Genomic DNA, 26,309 nt, shown 5'->3' on the forward strand with positions numbered 1-26,309 from the left:
GGAGCAGAGAAGGAGCGAATCAAGCGCGCGACCCCGGAGCTCCCTGAACTCGCAGCCCCCCGGGACCATCGCCCCCCATCCCGCAGGTGCCCGGGGAGGGGGAGCTCGCCCCAAGTATCCCGGGGTATCCCTGGGTTTGGGGTTTTTTTGGGGGGGATGTTTGGATGTTGCAGGGCTGCAGAGGCGCAGATGGCCCTCGGGGGGACATCGGGGGGTCCCCGGGAGGTGTTTTTGGGGGTCCCGGTGGGTGCCGGCAGAGCCCCGGCGGGGCCCGGGGGGATGCGGGTCCCCCCGCGGTGGGGGTTGGGCTTCCCGGGCCGGGCCCTGCGAGCTGTGCCGGGGCCAGGTGGGGAGCGCGCGGGAGCGGCGGGATCGGCGGGGGGACACCGGTTTGGGGGAGCCCCGGGAGAGCCGCGGCTTCCCTGAGCGGGAGCCCAGAGACAGGAGAGCCCCAGAAGGGCAAAGCGGGGAGCCCGAGAGGGGGGGACCCCTGGGATTGCCGGGCCCCCGGCGGGGGGTGCTGGGGCTGGAGGGGCGGCATGGCCGGGAAAGGGGTTCGGGGGTGCGGGAGCCGGGAGTGGCTGCTCCCAGTATGAGCCCAGTTGCTCCCACTATGAGCCCAGTTGCTCCCAGTGTGAGCCCAGTTGCTCCCCCCGTGTGGTTCCAGTTTCCTCGGAAGTCCCAGTATGAGCCCAGTCACTTCCAGTCATTTCCTATTATGATGCAATTGCCCCCAGCTCGGTCCCAATTGTTCCCATTTTGCTCCAGTGTGTTCCCAATTCTCCCAGTTTCCCCTAGCACAGTCCCAGTCACTCCCAGTACAATCCCAGTATGAGTCCATTATGATGCCAGTCTCTGCCAGCAGGGTCCCAGTCACTCACACTTCCCCCAGTTGCCCCAGCACGGTCCCAGTTTTTCCCCCAGGACATTCCCAGTCACTCCCACTTAGGTCCGAGTCACCACCCCTATATTTCAGACTCTCCCAGTATATCCCAGTTGCCCTGAACAATCTTGTAGTCCTTCCCAGCCACTCCCAGTTACCTCAGCATGGATCACTTGCCCCCAGTTTGATTCCCAGTTGCTCCCAGTGTGTGTGCAGTGTGCTCCCAGCATGGGCCCGGTAGCTCCCAGTAACCGCCAGTCAGGGTCCAGTCACACCCACTCTAATCCCAGTATGACTGTAGACACTCCCAATACGATCCCAGTATGGTCCCCATCACTTGCAGTCTAATTCCAGTTACTCCCAGTCTGATGCCAGTGGTCCCCAGTGTGGTCCCAGTTGCTCCCTGTCAATGCCAGCATGACCCCAGTAGCCTCCAGTATAATCCCTGTGCCTGCCTGTCTCTCCCAGTATATCCCAGTCACCCCCAGCATGGTGCCAGTCACTCTCACTTCTTCCCAGCTGCTTTCAGCAGGATTCCAGTTGTTCACAGCCACTCCCACTCCATCCCAGTATGATTCCAGTCACCCTTGATGTGATCCCAGTCTCAGCCAGCATGTACCCAGGTGCTGTCACTGTGATCCCAGTATGATCCCAGTTGCTGCCAGAACAGTTCCGGTTGCTCCCAGTTCTTACCAGGATGATCCCTAGAATAGCCCCAGTCTCTCTCAGCAATGTCTCACTTTCTGCCAGTGTCCCCCAGTGTGGTTCCAGTCTCCCCAGTATGGCAACAGCTGTCCCCAGCTTTGTCCCAGCTGTTCCCAGTGTGATTCCAGTTCCCCCAGTACGGTTACAGACACTCTCATTATATCCCAGTTGCCCCAGTAAGGTTCCAGTTCGCTCAGAATGATTCCAGTCTTTCCCAGTTACTGACAATTGTATCCAGCCTGATCCCAGTTTCTCTCAGTTGTCCATGCTCCCTGTCACTCCCAGTCTGGGCCCAATTGCACTCAGTCACTCCCAGTATGGTTCCAGTCTCTCCCAGTACAATCTGCTGTACCCAGTCCCCCCCAATATGGTTCCAGTTATCTCCAGTATGACCACAGTCACTCGCAGATCCTCCCAGTATTATTCCAGTCATGCCCAGAGTGACTCTCTGTCACTCCCATTGTGGGCCCAGTTGCTCCCAGTTACTCCCAATATGGTTCCAGTTGTGGCCAGCACTTTTCCTGTCACTCCCAGTCTGCTTGCAGTATGATCCCAGTCATTCTCGCATATTCCCAGTACTATTCCAGTCACTCCCAGTATGATTCCAGCTAGTTCCAGTTACTCTCATTTCCCCTCACGGTGGTTTCAGTCTCTCCCAGTGTATCCCAGTTGCTGCCAGCACGTTCCCAATCACTCCCAGTTGTCCTCACCTGCTTCCAGACTGATCCCAGTTGCTCACAGCCTCTCCCAGTCACCCTCAGTGCAGTCCCAGTGTCTGCCAGTATGATCCAGTAAGATGCCAGTCTCCCGCAGCATGGTTCCAGTTGCTCCCAGTTCCAGTGCGATCCTAGGTGCCCCTAGCATAGTCCCAGTCACTCGATAGATGATCCCAGTCCCTCCCAGCATGATCCCAGTCATGCTCAGTTGCCCCCAGTATAGAGTAGTAGCTCCCACTGACTCCCCAGTATCCCTCAGTGTGTTACAAGTTCTCCCAGCATGGTCCTGGTTTTTCCCATTGTGGTTCCAGTCACTCCAGTAAGGTGACAGACACTGCCAGTATATCCCAGTTGCTCTCAGCATGCTCGTAGTCATTCCCAGTGGCTCCCAGTGTCCCCAGTAAGGTTCCCCCCGGCCCCAGAGGGTGGGAGCAGCCAAGAGCCCCGCGCTGCCCATCCCGACCTGTCCCGGCTCCATCCCCGCTCCTCCCGCGGGCTGCGAGGGCTTCGGGAACGGCCCCGAGGGTGTCGGTGCTCCTGGGGGAGGAGGAGGAGGGATGGAAGAGGAGGGATGAAGGAGGAGAGCGAGAAGGGATGGAAGCAGGGGAAGGAGGGAGAGTTAGGGAGGAGGAGGAGGAGGGATGGAAGAGGAAAGACAAAGGAGGATCAAGAAAAGGAGGAGGAGGAAGGAGGTCGAGCGCTCCCTGAATTCATAGGTCCCCCATCCATGGGACCATCGCCCCCACAGGTGACCGGGGAGGGGGAGCTCGGCCCAGATATCCCAGGGGGTCCCTGGGTTGGGTTTATTTTGAAGGGATGTTTGGAGAATGCAGAACTGCAAAGCTGAGCAGAAAATGCCCCTTGAGGGGACACTGGTGGGTCCCCAGGAGGTGTTTTTGGGGTGTTCTTGTGGCTGTGGCAGCAGAGCCCTGGTAGAGAGCAGGGGGATGAGGGGTCTCCCCTGCAGTGGGGGTTGTGTCTGCCCTAGTTGGGCACCGTCACCTCCAGCCCAGAGCCAGGGGCTGCGAGACCCCGAGGGAGAGCCAGAGGGGGGAACCTGGGGACCCCCAGAGTGGGGAGAGTGGAGAGGGGCAATACCAGGACATCAGGGAACCCTGGGAGTCTGGAGGAGCAGAGCCCTGTGTCCCCCAGGACCCCAAAGTGGGGAGCCCAGAGAGGGGGGAGCGCCGGGATTTTGGGACCCTCAACAGCCTGGAGAGGGGCAGGGGGGACTCCCTGGACCCCCTGCACCTCAAAATAGAGAATAAGGGGAGAAGGGACCCCTAAATACCCAGCATCCCTAAATGGGGAAACAGAAGAGGGGGGAGCTTTTTAGATTGCTGGGACTCCCAGCAGCCTGGGGAGGGCGGGGACCGAGTAGATGGGGGACCCCCAATACAAGCGTGACCCCCAGCAGCTGAGACAGGGGGGAACCCCCAAACACCAAAGGGGAGGGACCATTCCCAGGAACCCCTGGGAGGCATTTTCAGGGCTGAATGTTGGTGTTTGGGAAGTTTTTATGGACCCGAGATGCTCGGGGACTTGTAGAGATGGAGTTGGGCAGCAGGAACCCGCAACACAACGCACACATCCCTTGTTTTTCCCCAAACCAGGATTTCCCATTCCCAAACCCTTGGCCCGATGGAGAAGGAGGAGGCTGCGAGGAAGAGGAAGATGGCCTGGGAGCCGCAGGCAGGTGAGGAGGAAGTCAGTGCCCCTTTCCCCCTCTGTCCTGCTCCATCTCCCAGCCCAGCACGGCCCCCGGCTGCAGGACAACCCCGCTGCTGACGCCGTCCTGCCGGGGACGCGCTGGGGGGATCTCCTTCCCCTTCCCTCTGGCACGGAGGCAAATCCCATCCTCTGCTTGTCCTTCCTGCCCCAGACAAGGAGCTGAGCACGGAGAGCAGGGAGGACAAATCCCCGCGGCAGAACCTCGTGGAAGAGGCCGTTTGGAGCGGCTCCACGGCGCAGGAATGCAACGGGGAGGAAAAGCCGCGGAGATCCCGCACGAGGAGGGGCTGCAAACGCAGATGGCGGGGATCTGAGGAGGAAAGCCCCAGCCTGGGCCGGGCGGGCAGCTGGAGATGGAGCCAGAGCTCGGAGCTGGTGGTCCATGAGCAGATTGGTGATGGGGAGAAGCCCCACAAGTGCTCGGAGTGTGGGATGAGCTTCAGATGGAGGACCAAACTGATCCGCCACCAGAGGATCCACACTGGGGAGAGGCCCTATGAGTGTTCTGAATGTGGGAAGAGGTTTCCCACCAGCTCCAGTCTTCTCTTAGCACCAGCGCATTCACACGGATGAGAGGCCCTTCCGCTGTCCCAACTGCGGGAAGGGATTCAGGCACAACGCCACTCTTGTCACGCACCAGCGCTTGCACACCGGGGAAAAGCCTCACGAGTGTGAGGAGTGTGGGAAGAGCTTCAGCCAGAGCTCCACCCTGATCTGCCACCAGAGGACCCACACTGGGGAGAGGCCCTACAAGTGTGAGGAGTGTGGGAAGAGCTTCACTGAGCGCAACACATTGATCTGCCACCAGAACATCCACACTGGGAAAAGGCCATACCAGTGTGGGGAGTGTGGGAAGGCCTTCAGGCAGCGTTCCCATCTAATCTGCCACCAAAAGATGCACACTGGGGAGAGGCCCTACGAGTGTTCCAAGTGTGGGAAGAGGTTTTACTCCAGCTCCCATCTCCTCTGACACTTCCAGACACACAGGGAGGAGAGGCCTTTCCAGTGCTCTGACTGCGGGAAGGGCTTCAGGCGAAACTCCCACCTCACCAGACACCGGCGCATCCACACTGGGGAGAGGCTCCACGAGTGTGAGGAGAGTGGGAAGATCTTCATTGTGTGTGACAAATTAATCTGCCACCAAAAAATCCATACTGGGAAAAGGCCATAAAGTTTTGGGGATTCAGGCAGTGTTCCAACCTGATCTGCCACCGAAAGATCCACACCAGGGAGAGCCCCTTTGAGTATCCTGAGTATGGGACGAACTTCTCTCAGAGCTCAGCTTTGAACAGACACCAACAGAGGCAGCATTAATGCAATCCCTGTAAATACCCCTAGTGCAAGAACAACTTGTGTGCTGCTCCAACTCCATCCCCCACTGCAGAACTCATGTTGAGCTGAGCCCTGCTGACCCACATTCCATGGGATCCATCTGGGGAAGACACCTGGCTGGTTATCCTTTTATTTTGGCCTTAGTTTTTCTCTCTTCACTATTTCTTTTCACACCAAAAGCCAAGAGGATTTAGGTCACCTAAAAACCTCTCAAATCCCTCTGAAAGCACCTCAATTTTAATCCAAAATGGCTCAATCCAACTGCAAAGTGGATCCTCAAAACAACTCAATCCCCCAGGAACCTTACTGGATTCCACAGCCACCAGGGTGAGAAGGAGTTGGAAGGAGATTGGGAGAAGTGGGATCCAAATTTGGAGCGCTGGGATTGGGATTGTGTGGGGCTGGCTGCCAAGGGATGGATTTGATAGTAAATAAAAGTTTCACAATTCCTGATTTCTGTCCCATTCACTTCCAGTCAGTTGCAGTTCTGTTTCCAGTGTGTCCTAGGGTGATGTTATGGTGTTTCTATCTCCAATCGTGTGTCCTGATTATGTTTGGTATTATGTCCTGTGCTTCCAGGACTGACTCTGAGAGTGAGGCTTTGTTTTGTCTTGTTATCAGCCGGCTCACCTCCCCCATGGTCTATGTTTAGGAGAGGTTTTAGCTCGGTTTACTGGCTTGCCTGCTTGCTTGCTTGCTTGCTTGCCTGCTTGCTCGCTTCTGCCTCTTTTTCTTTCCTTCGCTTTGCCCTTGCTTTTTTCTTATTAGTTAGTTCAGCTAAGCAGTCCAACTTTCTCCCTGGACTGTTTTCTCTTCCACCCCGTCCCCTCCCTCTCCTGGATAGCATCTGAACCTGTTCCGGACGGGGACCTGGGAAACACCAAGAAACACCAGGAGTCTGCATTCTGTCACCTGCAGCAGTCATCCCCAGCGCCAGAGACTGATAACTGAGCGACCACTCACCAGAGAGACTGAACTTGTCATCCCTTCAGAACGGTGAAAGAGTTTTTTTTGTCAGCTGGTGTTGTCTTTTTTCCCTGTGCTGGGGAGTGTCTTGCTTGTTAAATAAACAGGTTTTTTCTCCCACTCTTCTCCGAGGAAATTCTTCCCGAACCCGGTGGGGTGGGGGGGAGGAGTCGTGGGGTTTGCTGTCTGGGGGCTCCTTCTGGAGGTTTTCCCCCAAATTTGCCCAAAACCAGGACAAATATATTGGCGCCCAACGTGGGGCTTGAGAAAGTGGGAAAAAACCCTGTTCTAATAATAATAATTTGGTTCAAATTCTTTTGTGTTGGTATAGAGCAGTTATTGGCTATGTTGTTGGAATTTATGTCTTTTGGGGTGGAGGCCTGCATGGGTTTTTGGTCCCTAGGGTTTTTTGAAGTCTTAATACCTCTGTGGTCCCTGGGTTTATTTGCTTATCCAGAAATAGCTCCGGTATTGTCCCTAATGCGTAGTTTCTGTAGCAGAGGGGCACTGACCAGAATATCCATCGGGCTGGGCTTGGTTTTAATGGCCTGCAGGAGATTTATAAAGGTGCTGGAGTCTGTTCCAGGAATGTATGGTTCTTGGTTGTGGTTGTGCACTCAGTTTGTTAGAGGAGAAGCAGGAGATGAGGCTTTTCAGCCTTTGTTCTCCTTCTTCTCCTCTGAATTTGTTACATCCCTATTAGAGAATGTTCAGTTCCCCCTGAGTGTTAAAGAGACCATCTTTCTGGTGTTTAATATAGTAAGCTTTCTCTATACAGTCTGCAGTTTCTCTAGAATGAGAGCTGAGATTTCTAGAGGGGCTGAGACCCCTGACCCCAGAGTAGAGCCAGGCGTGAGGAATCCTGAATGGTGTGGGAAATGGGAGGATATGGGCCAAATCTTAAAGGAATTTTCTGACCCTACATCCTGGGATTTTCCATGTGAACAAATTCAGAACCCAGCTGAGGTGGCAAAGTACCTGAAAGAGAAGTGCCATGGTAATTCTAAGGAGAAGAAGATCATTGCAGTGAGCTGGGCCCTGGCATATGCTTATCGTACCCTGCTAGATACTGTAGGGCAGCAGTGAGAGGAAGGGGGACAGGCAGATAAATCAGCCACTATCCCAGTCACTCAGGCTGCAGCCAACACCCCAGGCTCGAGGCCAACAACTACACCAGACAGTGAGCCTAAGCCAGCAGCTAAACCTGTCAGTAAGCCTCAACCAATGGCTGTTGCTACCAGCACGAGAAGTGGAAAGTGCACAGACAAGACTGATCGACCAGTGGATGATGATGATGATGATGATGCAGGAGAAGGACCCTCGACGCCTCCTGACATAAAACCAGGAGTCAAAGCAACTGGTAAAAGATCAGAGGCCAATATTGAGTCTTTTTCCCTAAAGGACCTCCGTGGCCTAAGAAAGGATTACACCCGACGACCTGATGAGTCTATAATTAGTTGGTTGGTCCGTCTTTGGGATGCTGCAGGCGAGGCTACAATTCTGGATGGCACTGAAGCCAGGCATTTGGGATCCCTGTCACATGATCCTGTCATCGACCAAGGAATGATGAGAGGGCCTAACCCTCACAGCCTCTGGGCACGGGTCCTGGACAGTGTAGCACAAAGATACCTGTGTGCAGATGATCTTTATATGCAGCAGACCCACTGGAAGACGATAGAACAAGGGATCCAACGCCTGAGAGAAATGGCAGTGGCAGAGATTATCTTCTCAGATGACATAACAACTAGGAATCCGGACTTGGTACCGTGTACATCTGTGATGTGGCGAAAACTTGTACGACTTGGGCCCCATGAATATGCTTCTGCTTTAGCAATAATGAAGCGGGACGAGAGGGATGAGACCGTGCTTGATGTGGCAAAGAAGCTCCGAGGATATGCAGATGCTGTGCATGGCCCAACACATGCCAGAATTGCAGCTGTGGAAACACGTCTGCAGAAATTAGAAAACAAGATAGAGGAGAATCATAAAAGACTCAGGGAGGAGATTAAAGAGGACCTTCTCCAAATCTCAGCAGTACAAATTAGAGGCCCCGGTATCCAACGCAGACGTTCCCCTGATGGGGAGAGGAGGTACACCCCACGAGCTGAGCTGTGGTTCTTCCTACGTGATTGCGGAGAAAACATGAGGAGATGGGATGGAAAATCTACTGCTGCTCTGGCACAACGGGTGCGTGAATTGAAGGAAGGCAAGACCCAAAGAGGAAGTTCCACCAAAAGGAGAGCAGCTCCAGTTGCCCGTAGCCAAGCTGCCAAGTATGATGATGATATGTCTGATCCCCTTGAAGGAACCTCTAAGACATATGCCCAAGGAAAGAAGGATAAACAGGCTTAGAGGGGCCCTGCCTCTAGCCAGGGAGAGGCGAGGGAAAATCGTGTTTTCTGGACTGTGTGGATTCGTTGGCCTGGCACATCGGAACCACAAAAGTATAGAGCTTTGGTTGATACTGGTGCACAGTGCACATTAGTCCCATCAAGATATGTGGGGGCAGAATCTGTTTCTATTGCTGGTGTGACAGGTGGATCACAGGACTTTACCTTGGTGGAAGCTGACGTGAGCTTGACTGGACATGAATGGAAAAAACATCCTATTGTGACTGGCCCAGAGGCCCCATGCATTTTGGGCATAGATTACCTCCGAAGGGGGTATTTTAAAGATCCAAAAGGATTCAGGTGGGCATTTGGGATAGCAGCTGTGGTGACAGAGGGCATCCAGCAATTGAACACCTTGCCTGGACTGTCTGAGAATCCAAGTACTGTAGGACTTCTGAAAGAAGAAGAGCAAAAGGTACCAATTGCCACTTCCACAGTGCATCGCCGACAATACAGAACAACTCGAGATGCTGTGGTTCCCATCCATAAAATGATCCGTGAGCTGGAGAGCCAAGGGGTGGTCAGCAAAACCCACTCACCCTTCAACAGCCCCATCTGGCCTGTGCGTAAATCTGAAGGAGAATGGAGATTGACTGTGGACTATCGTGCATTGAATGAGGTGACTCCACTGCTGAGGCTGCCGTGCCGGACATGCTGGAACTGCAGTATGAGCTGGAGTCCAAGGCAGCAAAGTGGTACGCCACTATCGATATCGCCAATGCATTTTTCTCCATTCCTCTGGCAGCAGAATGCAGGCCTCAGTTTGCTTTCACCTGGAGGGGAGTGCAGTACACGTGGAATCGACTGCCCCAGGGGTGGAAGCACAGTCCCACCATCTGTCATGGACTGATCAGACTACACTAGAAAAGGGTGAGGCTCCAGAACATTTACAATATATTGATGATATCATTGTGTGGGGGAACACAGCAGCAGAAGTGTTTGAGAAAGGAGAGAGAATCATCCAAATCCTCCTGGAAGCCGGCTTCGCCATCAAGAAGAGTAAAGTTAAGGGACCTGCTCGAGAGATCCAGTTCCTGGGAGTGAAGTGGCAAGATGGACGGCGTCAGATTCCTACTGATGTCATCAACAAAATCACAGCTATGTCCCCACCAACCAACAAGAAGGAGACACAAGCTTTCTTAGGCGCCATAGGTTTTTGGAGAATGCACATTCCTGAGTACAGTCAGATTGTGAGCCCTCTTTACCTGGTCACCCGCAAGAAGAACGATTTCCACTGGGGCCCTGAGCAGCAGCAAGCCTTCGCCCAGATCAAGCAGGAGATTGCTCATGCAGTAGCCCTTGGCCCAGTCAGGACGGGACCAGATGTGAAGAACGTGCTCTACTCTGCAGCCGGGAACCGTGGTCTGTCCTGGAGCCTGTGGCAGAAGGTGCCTGGTGAGACTCGAGGCCGACCATTAGGATTTTGGAGTCAGAGCTACAGAGGGTCTGAAGCCAACTACACCCAACAGAGAAGGAGATCTTGGCCGCCTATGAAGGAGTCCAAGCTGCCTCAGAGGTGGTTGGCACAGAAGCACAACTCCTTCTGGCACCCCGACTACCGGTGCTGGGGTGGATGTTCAGAGGAAAGGTTCCCTCAACCCACCATGCCACCAGTGCTACATGGAGCAAGTGGATTGCCCTCATTACACAGCGCACCCGGATTGGAAAACTGAATCGCCCTGGGATTTTGGAAGTAATTACAAATTGGCCTGAAGGTGAAAGTTTTGGTGTCACAGATGAGGAACAAGAACCAGTGACACGGGCTGAAGAAGCTCCACCATATAACCAACTGCCAGCAGAGGAAACACGCTATGCTCTATTCACTGACGGTTCCTGTCGCATTGTGGGGATGAATCGGAGGTGGAAAGCAGCCATATGGAGCCCCACGCGACGGGTAGCAGAGGCCACTGAAGGAGAGGGTGGATCCAGTCAACTTGCTGAACTCAAAGCGGTTCAACTGGCCTTAGACATTGCAGAAAGAGAGAAGTGGCCAAAACTTTACACTGATTCATGGATGGTAGCCAATGCTCTGTGGGGATGGCTGGAGAGATGGAAAGAGGCTAACTGGCAGAGTGGAGGAAAACCAATTTGGGCTGCCGAAGAGTGGAAAGACATCGCTACCCGGTTAGAGAAATTACCTGTGAAGGTTGGCCATGTAGATGCCCATGTTCCCAGAAGTAGGGCTAACGAAGAGCAGAAAAACAATCAGCAGGTAGATCAGGCTGCAAAGATAGGGGTGTCGAAGATAGACCTTGATTGGGAACACAAGGGAGAGTTGTTCCTGGCTCGATGGGCCCATGATGCCTCAGGCCACCAGGGCAGAGATGCCACATATAAGTGGGCACGAGACCGAGGGGTGGATCTAACCATGGACAGTATTTCTCAAGTTATCCATGACTGTGAGACGTGTGCTGCCATCAAGCAAGCCAAGCGGGTGAAGCCCCTCTGGTATGGGGGGCGGTGGTCCAAGTACAAGTATGGAGAGGCCTGGCAGATTGATTACATCACACTGCCTCAAACCCGCCAGGGCAAGCGCTATGTACTGACCATGGTGGAAGCCACCACTGGATGGTTGGAGACCTACCCTGTGTCTCACGCTACAGCCCGTAACACCATCCTGGGCCTGGAAAAGCAGGTCCTTTGGAGGCATGGCACCCCTGAGAGGATTGAGTCAGACAATGGGACTCATTTCAAGAATAGCCTTATCAACACTTGGGCTAGGGAACATGGCATTGAGTGGGTGTACCATATCCCCTACCATGCACCAGCTGCAGGGAAGGTGGAAAGGTACAATGGACTGTTAAAAACCACCTTGAGAGCATTGGGTGGGGGATCTTTCAAAAACTGGGAGCAGCATTTAGCAAAGGCCACTTGGTTAGTTAGCACCCGGGGTTCCACCAACCAAGCAGGCCCTGCCCAGTCTGAGTCCCTGAATATAGTAGATGGAGACAAAGTCCCAGTGGCACATATCAGAGGTTTGTTAGGGAAGGCAGTTTGGATCAATTCTGCCCCGAGTACAGACAAACCCATTCGTGGGATTGTCTTTGCTCAAGGACCAGGTTGTACATGGTGGGTAATGCAGAGAGATGGAACAACACGATGTGCACCTCAGGGAGATCTGATTGTGGGGTGAGGCAGCATGAGACAGAAGGAAATGTGCAAGTGTCAGAGGTCTCAGCAAGTGAGATAGAAGGAAATGTGTTTGAGTAAGTGAAAGAATTGATGAAGTTATTACATGCTGTTTAGTTGTTCACGATATGGAGATAAGGGGTGGAATGTCCTAGGGTGATGTTATGGTGTTTGTATCTCCAATCGTGTGTTCTGTTTATGTTTGGTATTATGTCCTGCGCTTTCAGGACTGACTCTGAAAGTGAAGCTTTGTTTTGTCTTGTTATCAGCCGGCTCACCTCCCCCATGGTCTGTGTTTAGGAGAGGTTTAGCTCTTGCTTGCTTGCTTGCCTGCTTGCTCGCTTCTGCCTCTTTTTATTTCCTTTGCGTTGCCCTTGCTTTTGCTTATTAGTTAGTTCAGCTAGGCAGTCCAACTTTTTCCCTGGACTGTTCTTTTTCCCCACTCCCCACGGATACCATCAGAACCTGTTCCAGACGGGGACCTTGGAAACACCAAGAAACACCAGGAGTCTGCATTCTGTCACCTGCAGCAGCCATTCCCCAGCGCCAGAGACTGATAACTGGGCGACCACTCGCCAGAGAGACTCTCTGAGTTTGTCATCCCTTCAGAACGGTGAAAGAGTTTTTTTGTCAGCTGGTGTTGTTTTTTTCTGTACTGGGGAGTGTTTTGCTTGTTAAATAAACACGGGGTTTTTTTTTTCCCAGTCTTCTCTGAGGAAATTCTTCCTGAACCCGGTGGGGGGGGGGGGGGGGAGGAGTTGTGGGGGTTTGCTGTCTGGGGGCTCCTTCCGAAGGATTTCCCCCAAATTTGCCCTAAACCAGGACAGAGACTGAAATCAAAATGGACACTGAGACCAAGAGTGGGAACAGATTCGACACTGGAACTGAGACCAGAACCACTTCAGAACTGGAACTAGGACTAGGACCAAGACCGAGACTGAGAGTGTGACCAGCACCAGAACTGGCACTGGGACCAAAACTGAGGCCCACACTGACACAGGAACCGGCACTGGGAGGGCTCCAGGACTGCTCTGGGACCAGCACTGGCACTGTGAGAACTCTGGGACTGAGAATCAGAGCGGCATTGGCACCAACACCGAGACTGGAACCGCTCTGGGACTGGGCCTGAGGCTGAGATTGGCACTGGGATCACTCTAGGGCCAACACCAGCACCAGCACCAACACTGGGACCAAGACCACTCTGAGAATTAGGCCAAGACCAAAACCAAAACTGAGACCAAGACCAAGACTGACACCAGAACCAGCACTGGCACCGCTATAGGACTGAGAATGAGACCGAGACCAGCACCACTGTGGGATCGAGTTTGAGACCAGGACCAGAATCAGCACCAGGAGCGCTCCAGGACTGCTCCAAGACTGAGACCCAGACCAGCACCGGGACAGAGACCGACACCGGCAGCGCTCTGGGATCTCCGCGTTCACTCCGGGGAGTTTTGGCTGCGCCCCCGCACGGGACTGGGCAGGACTGGGAGGGACCCCTGGGTGGGGCGGGACAGCCTCGGTTCCCATCGTTCTGGTGCAGCCATCCCGGTCCATATGGTCCCAGTCCATGTGATCCCAGTCTGTACAATCCCAGTCCATGTGATCCCAGTTTGTACAATCCCAGTCCATGAGATCCCAGTCTGTACAATCCCAGTCCATGTGATCCCAGTCTGTACAATCCCAGTCCATGTGATCCCAGTTTGTACAATCCCAGTCCATGAGATCCCAGTCTGTACAATCCCAGTCCATGTGATCCCAGTCTGTACAATCCCAGTCCACGTGATCCCAGTCTGTACAATCCCAGCCCATGTGATCCCAGTCTGTACAATCCCACTGTGTTTGGCCCTGATCCAACTGGTCCCAGTCTGTGCAGTCCCAGTCTGGAGGATCCCAGTCCATGTCATCCCAGCCCCATGATCCCAGTCTGGATGGTCCTGCATGGCTCACACTGCCAGGGTCTGGAATTCCAGTTCCCAGCCACGAAAAGATGTTCCTGCCCTTGAAGGCAAAGCTCTTCAGAAGGGGCCAAAAGCCAAGTGCAGCAAGATCTTACAGGGACATTTCACTGCCAGCCTTCCTAACTTCACCCATGGCTGTTGGAGCTCCTGCACGGGGAATTAAATCAGGGGAGGGTCTTTGGTGGGAGCTGCCCTGGGTCAGGGGAGACCCTGAGACAGAAACAGAGCAGGCAGGGAGAGACAGGAGAGAAAGGAGGACACAAACACAATCAGGTGAGAAGGTGCCACTGAAAACAGAACTGCAACTGACTGGAAGTGAATGGGACAGAAATCAGGAATTGTGAAACTTTTATTTACTATCAAATCCATCCCTTGGCAGCCAGCCCCACACAATCCCAATCCCAGTGCTCCAAATTTGGATCCCACTTCTCCCAATCTCCTTCCAACTCCTTCTCACCCTGGTGGCTGTGGAATCCAGTAAGGTTCCTGTGGGACTGAGTTGTTTTTAGAAGAGAACAAGGCACTTGGAGGCAGGATTGAGCCCTTTTGGGTTAAAACTGAGGTGTTTGCAATGGGATTTGAGAAGTTTAGAGGTGACAGATTGATCCCTCTTGGCTTTTGGAGTGGAAAGACATAGAGAAGAGACAAAAATGAAGGCCAGAACAAAAGGATAACCAGCCAGGTGTCTTCCCAGTGTGGATCCCAGGGAATGTGGGTCACCAGGGCTCTGCCCAATGTGGCTCCTCCAGTGGGGGATGGAGCTGGAGCAGCACACGAAGCTCTTCCCACACTCGGGGCACTCACAGGGCTTCCCTTAGCGGTGCCTCCGTTGGTGTTTGGTCAAGGCTGAGCTCTGGCAGAAGCCCTTCCCACATTCCTCACACTTGTAGGGCCTCTCCCCAGTGTGGATTCGCCGGTGGGTGACGAGGGTGGATTTGTCCCTGAAGCCCTTCCCGCAGTCAGGACACTCGTGGGGCCTCTCCCCAGAGTGGATGCGCTGGTGGATGATGAGCTGGGAGTTTTGCCTGAAGCCCTTCCCGCAGTCAAAGCACTGGAAAGGCCTCTCCTCCGTGTGTGTCTGGTAGTGCTTGTGGAGTTGTGAGCTGGAGTGAAACCTCTTCCCACACTTGGAACACTCGTAGGGCCTCTCCCCAGTGTGGACACTTTGGTGGCAGATCAGGTGGGAACGCTGCCTGAAGGCCTTCCCACACTCCCCACACTGGTATGGCCTTTCCCCAGTGTGGATGTTCTGGTGGCAGATCAATTTGGCACGCTCAGTGAAGCTCTTCCCACACTGCTCACACTTGTAGGGCCTCTCCCCAGTGTGGGTCCTGTGGTGGCGGATCAGGCTGGAGGTCCGGCTGAAGCTGATCCCACACTCCTCACATTTGTGAGGCTTCTCCCCAGTGTGGATCGTCTGGTGCCGGAGCAATTCAGAGCTGACTGTGAATCCCTTCCCACACTCCCCACACTTGTAGGGGCGTTCTCCAGTGTGGATCATCTTGTGCCGGAGCAGGCTGGCTCTGACGCTGAACCCCTTCCCACAGTCCCCACACTCGTAGGGTCGTTCCCCAGTGTGGATCCTCATGTGCAGGATCAGTAGGGAGTTGAGTCTGAATTCCTTCCCACACTCCCCACACTCGTAGGGCCTCTCCCCAGTGTGGATCCTCTGGTGCTGGGTCAGGTGAGATCTCAGGCTGAATCTATGCCCACACTCCCCACACTCGTAGGGTCGTTCCCCAGTGTGGATCCTCTGGTGGTAGATCAGGCGGCTCCTCCTTCTGAAGCTCATCCCACACTCCGAGCACTTGTGGGGCTTCTCCCCATCACCAATCTGCTCATGGACCACCAGCTCCGAGCTCTGGCTCCATCTCTGGCCGTCCCCCCGGCCCAGGCTGGGGCTTTCCTCCTCAGATCCCCGCCATCTGCGTTTGCAGCCCCTCCTCGTGCGGGATCTCCGCGGCTTTTCCTCCCCGTTGCATTCCTGTGCCGTGGAGCCGCTCCAAACGGCCTCTTCCACGAGGTTCTGCCGCGGGGATTTGTCCTCCCTGCTCTCCGTGCTCAGCTCCTTGTCTGGGGCAGGAAGGACAAGCAGAGGATGGGATTTGCCTCCGTGCCAGAGGGAAGGGGAAGGAGATCCCCCCAGCGCGACCCCTGCAGGACGGCGTCAGCAGCGGGGTTGTCCTGTAGCCGGGGGCCGGGCTGGGCTGGGAGATGGAGCAGGACAGAGGGGGAAAGGGGCACTGACTTCCTCCTCACCTGCCTGCGGCTCCTGGGGCATCTTCCTCTTCCTCGCAGCCTCCTCCTTCTCCATCGGGCCAAGGGTATGGAATGGGAAATCCTGGTTTGGAGAAAAACAAGGGATGAGCGCGTTGTGTTGTGGGTTCCTCCTGCCCAACTCCATCTCTACAAGTCCCCGAGCATCTGGGATCCATAAAAACCTCCCAAACACCAACATTCAGCCCTGAAAATGCCTCCCACGAGTTCCTGGGAATGGTCCCTCCCCTTTGGTGTTTGGGGCTTCCCCCCTGTCTCAGCTGCTGGGGGTCACACTTGTATTGGGGGTCCCCCATCTACTCGGTCCCCGCCCTCCCCAGGCTGCTGGGAGTCCCAGCAATCCAAAAAGCTCCCCCCTCTTCCACCTCCCCATTTAGGGATGCTGCGGGTTTTGGGGTCCCTTCTCCCCTTATTATCTGCTTTGGGGTGCAGGGGGTCCAGGGACTCCCCCCTGCCCCTCTCCAGGCTGTTGAGGGTCCCAAAATCCCGGCGCTCCCCCCTCTCTGGGCTCCCCACTTTGGGGGCCTGGGGGACACAGGGCTCTGCTCCTCCAGGGTGCCTCTGCCGGCAGCCGCCACCGGGACCCCCCCAATGTCCCCCGTGGAGCATTTTCTGATCAGATTTGGAGCTCTGCATTCTCCAAACATCCCCCCTGCCCAAAAAAATACACAAAGCACCCTGAGAGGAACTGGGAGTATTCTAGAGGTAACTGGGAACAAACTGGGAGCAAGTGAACCACGCTGAGGTAACTGGGAGTGCCTGGGAAGGACTATGAGATTGTTCAGGGCAACTGGCATATACTGGGAATGTCTGAAACCATAGGGCTGGTGACTGGGACCTAACTGGGAGCGACTGGGAATGTGCTGGGGGGAAAACTGGGATCATGCTGGGGCAACTGGGGGAAGTGCGAGTGACTGGGGCCCTGCTGTCTGAGACTGGCATCATACTGGACTCATACTGGGATAAAAACGGGAGTGGCAGAGACTGTGCTAGGGGCAACTGGGAGAACTGGGAACACAGTGGTGGAAAGTGGGAGGGACAGGGAGCAACAGGGACCGTGCTGGGGGCAAATTCTATCATAATCAGGAATGCCTGGGAGTGACTGAGCCCATCCTGGGAGTGCCGAGGAAACTGGAACCACACGGGGGGAGCAACTGGGCTGATACTGGGAGCAGCCACTCCCGGCTCCCGCACCCCCGAACCCCTTTCCCGGCCATGCCGCCCCTCCAGCCCCAGCACCCCCCGCCGGGGTCCCGGCAATCCCAGGGGTCCCCCCCTCTCGGGCTCCCCGCTTTGCCCTTCTGGGGCTCTCCTGTCTCTGGGCTCCCGCTCAGGGAAGCCGCGGCTCTCCCGGGGCTCCCCCAAACCGGTGTCCCCCCGCCGATCCCGCCGCTCCCGCGCGCTCCCCACCTGGCCCCGGCACAGCTCGCAGGGCCCGGCCCGGGAAGCCCAACCCCCACCGCGGGGGGACCCGCATCCCCCCGGGCCCCGCCGGGGCTCTGCCGGCACCCACCGGGACCCCCAAAAACACCTCCCGGGGACCCCCCGATGTCCCCCCGAGGGCCATCTGCGCCTCTGCAGCCCTGCAACATCCAAACATCCCCCCCAAAAAACCCCAAACCCAGGGACACCCCCGGGATATTCGGGGCCACCTCCCCCTCCCCGGGCACCTGCGGGATGGGTGGCGATGGTCCCGGGGGGCTGCGAGTTCAGGGAGCTCCGGCGTCGCGCGCTTGATTCGCTCCTTCTCTACTCCTGCTTCCTGCTGCCGCTCCGCCTCTTCCTCCCTCCCTCCTCCTCCTCCCCCGTTCCGAGCCCCGAACTGGGAGGGAATGGGGCAAGGAAAGGGCGGGAACTGTGAGGGGGAAAGGGGCGGGGTCAAGGAAAGGGCGGGAACTGTGAGGGGAAAGGGGCGGGGGCAAGGAAAGGGCGGGAACTGTGAGGAGAACGGGGCGGGGCCACGAAAAAGGCGGGAACTGTGAGGGGAAGGGGCGGGGCCAAGGGGCCGCGCGGTTCTCAAAGGTTCTGGTTTGGCCTAAAATCAGCCAGAAAGCACCTGAAATGCAGCCTAAACCCACCAAGTACGGCATAAATCAGCTAAAGTGGCCTCAAATCCACACAAAGGGTTCTAAAATTATCGAAATGAGCCTTGCATTGTCTGACAGGGCCTAGAATCCAAACCTAATCTTCCCAGGTTGGTATAAAATCACCTAAATGGACCAGAAATCTTTGGGACCAAGACCAAGACCTGGCACTAGAACTGGGACCAGCTCCAAGAATGAGACCAAAATCAGAATGGAGACCGAGATCAAGACTAAGAACAGAACTGACACCAGAACTGAGACCAGCACCCCTCCAGAACTGGAACTAGGACTGGCACCAAGACTGAGAACCGAAACAGAAACCAAAAGCTGAACTGGCACTGGGACCAAGACTGAGACCACCACCAACACTGGGACTGACACCAGGAGCGCTCCAGGACTGCTCTGGGACCAGCACCAGCCGGGACTGAGACTGAGAGCAGCACCAGAACCAGCACCGAGACTGGCACCGCTGTGGGACGGGACCTGAGTCTGGGATTGGCACTGGGAGCACTCCAGGACCAACACCAGCACCGCTACCAGCACTGGACCGGAACTGCTCCGAGACTGAGACCAAGACCAGTGCTAGAACTGACACCAGCCCCTAGAATGAGACCTAAAGCAGAATGGAGAGCAAGACCAAGACTGGGAATGGAACCGACACCAGAACTGAGACCAGTGGTGCTGCAGAACTGGAAATAATACTGGGACTAAGACTGAGACCAGTCCTAGAACTGGCACTGGGACCAAAACTGAGACCAACACCGCCACTGGAATCAGCACCAGGAGCGCTCCAGGACTGCTCTGCGACTGCCACTGGCACTGGGAGAACTCCGGGACTGAGACTGAGAGCAGCACCAGAACCAGCACCAAGAATGGCACCGGTACTAGAATGGAGACTGGGATTGGCACTGGGAGCACTCCAGGACCAACAATGTGTAAGGGTCGGTCCGAAGTTCCCCTCGACTTTGCCTCCCGACCGTCGCAAGGAGACCTTGAGGACCCCACCCAGACTGACTCCGAACAATGGTTTACTGGCCGGGCCAGATGGATGCTCATGACTGTGTGCTGGTGTATTGTGTTCACTGGACCGTGCTGTCGTGGCACCAACCAGAGACTGTGTTGCATCAACTGAGGACTGATTGTCCGTACCTGTCTCCTGCAGCACCACACAATGGTCCATAAATCTTCCCACCTTTTGGCTAGAGGCCACTCGCTTTGGAGAAGGACTATAAAAGAGCGACCCTCTGGAAAAGACCCTTTGAGATCTCTCCACTGATGAAGACCCCTGAGATCTCCCCACGGACGAGGACTCGTCTATGGGATGACCCGCTAGGACGCCCGTCTCGTCTGTTGGTAGCTATTCTCCCATCCCTTCCTTTCCTTCCCCTTTCCTTATCCTGTACCTCTCCCCTTTACCGTAACTGAATTGTTGGCATTTGATGAAATGCATTGCTGTTGTTGACTAAACTGATTTTCTGTTGTTGAATAAACTGATTTTGTCCCCTGCATTTTGCCTGTTTGCACCTTTGAGATCAAAAGAACCATCACGACCCCCGCTCTGCATTAATAGCGGATCGTGACATTAAATTGGCGTCACGGACAGGATTTTCTGGCAGACAGAAGGGATGCAAGGTTGTCTGTAGTCTGTATCAGGGGAAGGAAGTCTTACTCCAGCCGCACCTAGCTGGCCGCCTTGGATGGGTGAGCCTGTCTAGAAAGCAAGGGGGGTTTTTCTGATTTCCCGCAGACTGCAGACACCTTGGTGTGGAGCATCCCCAGACTCGCTTGAGGGCTCTGTTGTCAGAATTTCACAAAAGATCTACTGGTGCAAAAGGAGGGACACTGTTGTTGTTGTTGTTGTTGTTGTTGCTGTTGTTGTTGTTTTGTTGTTTTTTATGATGTTTGACTACTTGGTGCAGTGAAGAGACAACCTGGTGTTTTGTAACTAAGGAGTACCTCCCAAGTAGTTTGGTCTCTTCACCCACACAGGGAAGCGAAGGGGGGCACACAGCGAAAGCTGTTTCGTTGTGTGTGGTAACTTAAGCAATAGACCTCCCTGTTGTGGTTTTTACTTATCCCTTCACAAAACGACTGAGAATTCCACTGTAACAAATAAAGCTGCATTCTATGCTCTATTAGCTAAGTATAGAGCCAGACTGTCCCAAGGTGGGGAGGAATGGGTGAACAATAATTGGTTTAATCTGGAGAATGTGATTGATAGGATATATTCCTTGCAACATGAGTCAAGGTTCAAACTGGGCAAAAATAAAACCATACTCTGCTCAGTTTTGGGAGCTTGTCTTACGGCAGCCATAGAAACTCGCTTTAAGCGAGTGAGTGAAGAAAGCACAATTATAGATTCTTTGCAAAATCTTGTTCAAATTCTGCAAAATGAGAACCACTCATTGCGAGACGAAAATCATATGCTACAGGCTGCCCTAAAAAAAGAATGTGCAAAAAGATTAAAGCAGAATGAAACACACACAGAAACAGAGGAAAAGGAGATTGTTCACATTAATCAAATTTATCCCCAAAAGGAGTTAACTGTAATGAAAAATCTTGGGGAAAACTGCTGTCCAAAATTAAGACCTATGGTTAAAACACAATATACTTATCTTGGTCCTGATGATTTTGAACCAAACATATCTACAAAAGAAATCCCATATTCTGCCACTGAATTAGCAAAACTGAAAAAAGAATATGGGCGACTCCCTCATGAAACAGAAACTGAATATGTATTTCGAGTGTCTCTTACTGGGGGAGATCAAATTAAATTATCAGAAAGAGAAGCTGGTGGGTACTGGGGACATGGAGTTTTCTTAACAACCGGAGATAAAAGCTACCCATGGTCCTTGACCCAACGTGCAGCTTTCTGGGCCGGGGGGCTTAACCCCCTGGAAAGGGGAGACCCTATAGCTTTAGTTGGTACTCTCGACCAACTTTTGGAAAACATTCACAAAGCTGCTTGCCTGCAAATGATACATGAGAGAAAACTGACAACTACCTGTGAATCACCCATGCAATTACCTGTAATGCCTGAAATCATGACCCCTTTAATTCGTGGTCTCCCAGAAACACTCACATCTACCACAATTCTTCAAAAAACTATCACATCCATGACTCCTGTAGAAAGATTAGATAGATTTCTTGGAAACTCACGTGAGCGATCTGGTTCCGTGGACTCTTTCCCTCCCTATGAAACCCCTCCTAGACGGACTCCAGAGTCTCCGGACAATAACCGTAAAATCTGGACACGGAGCGAAGTTGCAGAGGAATTGCTGAATTTCAGTAGGAAATATGGACCCGTAAAAATCCCAGAGGATAAAGTGGAGAAAACCAAAGGTGTTAGACACATCATTTCTCCTAGTAGTGATAAGCCAGAAAAGGGGAAGTTGAATACTTCCCATCAGTACTGGTGGTCGTTGGGGTTAAAGAAACAAATTCCTAAAGATGTTATGGATGGCTTACCACTTGACAAGTTGATAAAAATTGTTGTGAATTGGCATTGCCCTAAGATCCTTACATCAAACTCTCCTACTGTTCAGCCTAGTGCACCCCCTCCTCCACCAGTCATGGTCAGTGAGTCAAACGTAACCCCTCCCCAGATTCTGGGCAGTGAGCCAAATCAATCTCCTCTACAGGTTCTGAGAGCTGAGTCAGAGTTTCCTCCTTCTCAGTCTTTGGGAATGGAACTGAAACGGCTTCAGAAGCAGGGAAACTAGAAACCCCATCTCTCGTGGGTGAGCAGAGGGATGGGGGGGGAAACTGGTTATTTCTTAGAACGCTCACCAGAAACCACAATACTGGGGACCTCCTGATAACAGCAATAGTTGGTCCTAGAAGGTCACCTGTCACTTTTGTGGTTGACACTGGAGCTCAAATTTCTGCACTAACAAGAAAAGCTGCGCAGAAATGTGGAGTTGTTCCAACGAGGAGACAATGCTTTGTCCTTAATGCCTTGGGGACCACAGAAGCTATGGATATAGCTCTGATAAAAATCCTACTACCTGGAGAAGAGAATTTGTTACTTATTAAAATTGTAATTGGGGATATTCCAAATGATTTATTAGGAATGGATGTCCTCGCTGGGAGGCAGTGGGAAGATGAGGAGGGTTGTCTCTGGTCTTTTGGCACACCACGTTTTAATATTAATCTGCTCCAAACCGCACCCTCCTTACCTTTCAGTAAAATTACTAATGTGAAACAATACCCACTTCCCACTGGTGCCAAAGAAGGAATCAAGCCAGTTATTCAGGACCTGAGAGATCAGGGAGTGATAATTGACACTCATTCTCCCTTTAACTCCCCAGTGTGGCCAGTCCGTAAACCTAACGGAAAGTGGAGGCTGACAGTAGATTTTCGCAGACTAAATGCAAACACAGATCCTCTCACAGCAGCTGTCCCAAATTTAGCTGAACTTATAACTTCAATTCAGGAGAAGGCTCATACAATCATGGCAACTATAGATGTCAAAGACATGTTCTTTATGATACCTATACAGCCAGAGGACATGGACCGTTTTGCCTTCACCTGGGAAGGACAGCAATACACCTTCACTAGGCTTCCTCAAGGCTATAAACACTCCCCTACTCTAGCCCACCATGCTTTAGCACAGGAATTAGAAAAGATACCCAAACCCGACAATGTAGCCGTCTATCAATACATTGATGATATTCTGGTGGGAGGGGATGAAATAGAAGTAGTGGGGGATACCCAACAGAAAATAATCTCTCATCTGGAAAGCCTTGACTTACAAATTCCCCCAGAAAAAATTCAAAAACCCTCACAGGAAGTGAAGTTTTTAGGGATTTGGTGGAAAGGAGGCATGACATGTATTCCACCGGATACCCTAACTTCTCTGGATCAAATTAAAATGCCCGGATCCAGGAAAGAGCTTCAACAAGCTCTGGGATTATTAGTGTTTTGGAGAAAACACATCCCTGATTTTTCAATTATTGCCAGGCCTCTTGATGACTTGCTGAGGAAAAAAGTAAAATGGGATTGGACCCCTTCTCAGGAGGAAGCACTACAACTTCTGATTTTCGAAGCAACTGCACATCAAGCCCTAGGCCCTATTCATCCCACAGATCCTTTCCAGGTAGAATGGGGATTTGCTACCTCGGGGCTATCAGTGCACATATGGCAACGGGGTCCAGAAGGCCCTACAAGGCCGGTTGGTTTTTATTCTCGTGGTTTTAAAGATGCCGAAAAAAGATACACCACCTGGGAAAAGGGGCTTTTTGTTGTTAGTATAGCTCTCATAGAAGTGGAAAAAATTACACGTCAACAACCAATTGTATTAAGAGGCCCCTTCAAAGTTATCAAAGCAGTCACCAGCGGGACCCCTCCCCCTGACGGGGTGGCCCAGAGATCCTGAGTCAGGAAGTGGTATGCCCAGATAGAACATTACTGTAACATTTTCTCTGTAACAGAAGGAGCTGCAAAAAGTCTGGCTATACAAGAAACTGAGAATTTGGCTAACAGCCACGATAAACCTGCCTCAGTAATTAAAGTGGCCCCTCCTTTCTCCCCTGAACAATCAGTGAATTCCTGGTTTACTGATGCCTCTGCCAAACGAGAGGGAAAAGTGTGGAAATACAGAGCAGTAGCCCTTCATACTTCATCTGGTGAACGAATTATTACTGAGGGAGAAGGTAGCGCTCAGGTTGGTGAACTGATTGCCGTTTGGAGTGTTTTCAAGCAGGAGGCGCATAATACCTCTCTTGTTTGTATTTACACTGACTCCTATGCTGTGTTTAAAGGATGTACAGAGTGGCTTCCTTTCTGGCAGCAAAATGATTGGGAAGTCAACAGAATCCCAGTATGGCACAAGGAAAAATGGCAAGAAATTCTAGATATAGCAAGTCACGGGAACTTTGCTGTGGGGTGGGTGGCCTCTCATCAGACAGATGGAAATTTAGCTGGTGAATGGAATAATGCCGCTGATGAGTTAGCAAGACTAAGTCCCCTGAAAAAGGAACAAATTACAGAAGATTGGGAACATCTGTTAGAATGGTTGCATATAAAAAGAAAACACACAGGTGCCAAAGATTTATACAAAGAAGCCCTTGCTCGTGGCTGGCCTGTCACCAGGGAAATGTGTAAAACATGCATATCAGCTTGTGAGCAATGCCGCAGACGACTAGAAAGGCATCCTTTGGAAGATGACCCTTTGCACTTAAGGAAAGGTAAAGGCCTATGGGATGCATGGCAGGTAGATTATATCGGCCCCTTTAAGAAGTCTGGTGGTAAACACTTCGTGCTGGTGGGAGTGGAAATAATTTCAGGGCTAGTTCAAGCTGAAGCCATTAATAGAGCTACAGGAGAAAATACTGTTAAGGCATTGCGAGAATGGTTTGGAACATTTCCAAAGCCGCAGGAGATTCAATCTGACAATGGGTCCCACTTTACTGCTAAAGTAGTACAGGAATGGGCAAGGGAAGAAGGAATAAAGTGGACTTTTCACACCCCCTATTACCCCCAAGCCAACGGGATTGTAGAAAGGACCAATGGTCTCCTAAAGCGACTCCTAAAGCCACATGAGGGAGGTTGGGATCTTCGATTATGGCAAGCTGTAAAAGGTATAAATGATACATGGGGGGTAAACGGGTGTCCCAAAATAACTGCTTTTTGTCTAAAAGCCCCAAGCATCATTCCTGCACTACAGGGACCTAATGATTCCAAAAATCCAGTCCATTATCCTGGGCAACATGTTTTGGTAAACCTCCCTACTGTAGGAGAAGTACCACTAGTACTAAAAACTCCTCTAAATAAATATGCATGGGTAGCCACCAATGCTCTGGGAAAAGAGCATCGGATAAGTACCCGTTGGATTGTTCCATCATTTTGACCTCCTGCCTTTTGGTGGCAGACTCTGTTATGTTTGCTTTCACAGAAGACCACCGAGGGACATGGGGACTGGACGAACCATGAGAACCTTTTTGATACTTCTCTGTATCCTACCACCACACCATGGCCAAAACTCGGCCCAGTGGCCGTGGTCTGAAGCTTCCATCAGGCATACCAGTGCTCTAGGACCCTGCCCCAGAGATCATCACCCAAGCCTTGCGACCGTAGTACTGCACGATTCTGAGGTGTACCATTCCAATGACTGGGGTTGGGACAAAAAGGACTGGGCTAGGGTACTAACAGGAATAATTGGTGAAGAAATCAAGGTAGGATGCAGAAAAGTGGAAAAATCCCTTCAGGAGAAAGCCACCACCATTACAATCACCGGGAATTACTTAAAATCAGATATAACCAGTAGTTTGCACCCTAACATCACGGCGAGTCTCTGCCCCACAACAGCATGGACATGTAAAAAACAAGCTCCCCTAATACTGTGCTGTCGCCAAAGGAAGGTTGGTAACTATACCCTGGACCCTGACACCAACAACGTTGAAGTTACAAAGCTTTGTGCAGATGAACTTACAGACTGTTGGCATAACTTTACTTTAACCAGACCAACCTATGTAACTTGCTCCTGGCAGAATAACACAACAGATGAGTCCAGCTTGAAAGGCCTGACCTATAAATTCAGAATAAATGCTATAGAAAAACCCACGCTAACCGCCGTAGTTATATACCGTGGTGTAAGTACCCCCCTAGTGTTAGATGACAAAAACAAGGTTTTCCCTCCTTTCTTGGTGACACAAGGTGATAATGTCGCAATAACTTGTAAATTAGCAACTGGATCCCTCACCGAACCTGCATACAGTTATGGCATAGGATCTCATGGCCGGACTTTATATTGCAAGCCCCAAAATCAAGACTGTTGGCTAAACCTAACTGCTGTACAATTTTCCTATAAAATCATGTGTGGGAAAAATGATACAAAATACTGGGGAGAGCTTGATGTTAATGTTGTAACACCTACTACCCAACCACTGGTTGTGCTAAGCCCTACAATTTTTCAATTTGGACCTTATGTAATTAGAAAAACTGGCCAACAACAAATATTGTTTAATCCGGCATGGTCTCTCAAACAAATCAAATTATTGATGCAAAATAATGTCTCAGAAGTCCAACCAGCTTGTTCACCCTTTCTGCAAACTTCTTTTGAGGGATGGACAACCTGGCTGCGGAAACGAAATCCTGCTAAAAAACGAATGGCAAGAGACATAACCGGTGTTGTG

The 26,309-nt window shown here is 52.4% G+C and overlaps 1 protein-coding gene and 1 pseudogene across 2 annotated transcripts in view; one reads left to right on the plus strand and one right to left on the minus strand.

The window, feature by feature from the left end:
* Positions 1-26,309, minus strand: part of LOC148219428 (uncharacterized) — a gene marked incomplete at its 5' end in the record, with an annotated part of 211,961 nt that overhangs the window by 121,248 nt on the left and 64,404 nt on the right. Inside the window, 2 exon segments of the mRNA XM_088157680.1 lie at positions 10,808-10,840; positions 14,589-15,642. Of these exon segments, the coding sequence (XP_088013806.1) occupies positions 10,808-10,840; positions 14,589-15,642 (1,087 nt within the window).
* LOC148219429 (uncharacterized) lies at positions 3,690-5,819 on the plus strand (annotated as a pseudogene). The gene is made up of 2 exons (XR_015799804.1): positions 3,690-4,000; positions 4,187-5,819. The product of XR_015799804.1 is annotated as an uncharacterized LOC148219429 (transcript).

The sequence above is a fragment of the Sturnus vulgaris genome, unplaced genomic scaffold (genome assembly GCF_052056855.1).
Source record: "Sturnus vulgaris isolate bStuVul1 unplaced genomic scaffold, bStuVul1.hap1 Scaffold_141, whole genome shotgun sequence".
In the NCBI taxonomy this organism is placed as follows: Eukaryota; Metazoa; Chordata; class Aves; order Passeriformes; family Sturnidae; genus Sturnus; species Sturnus vulgaris.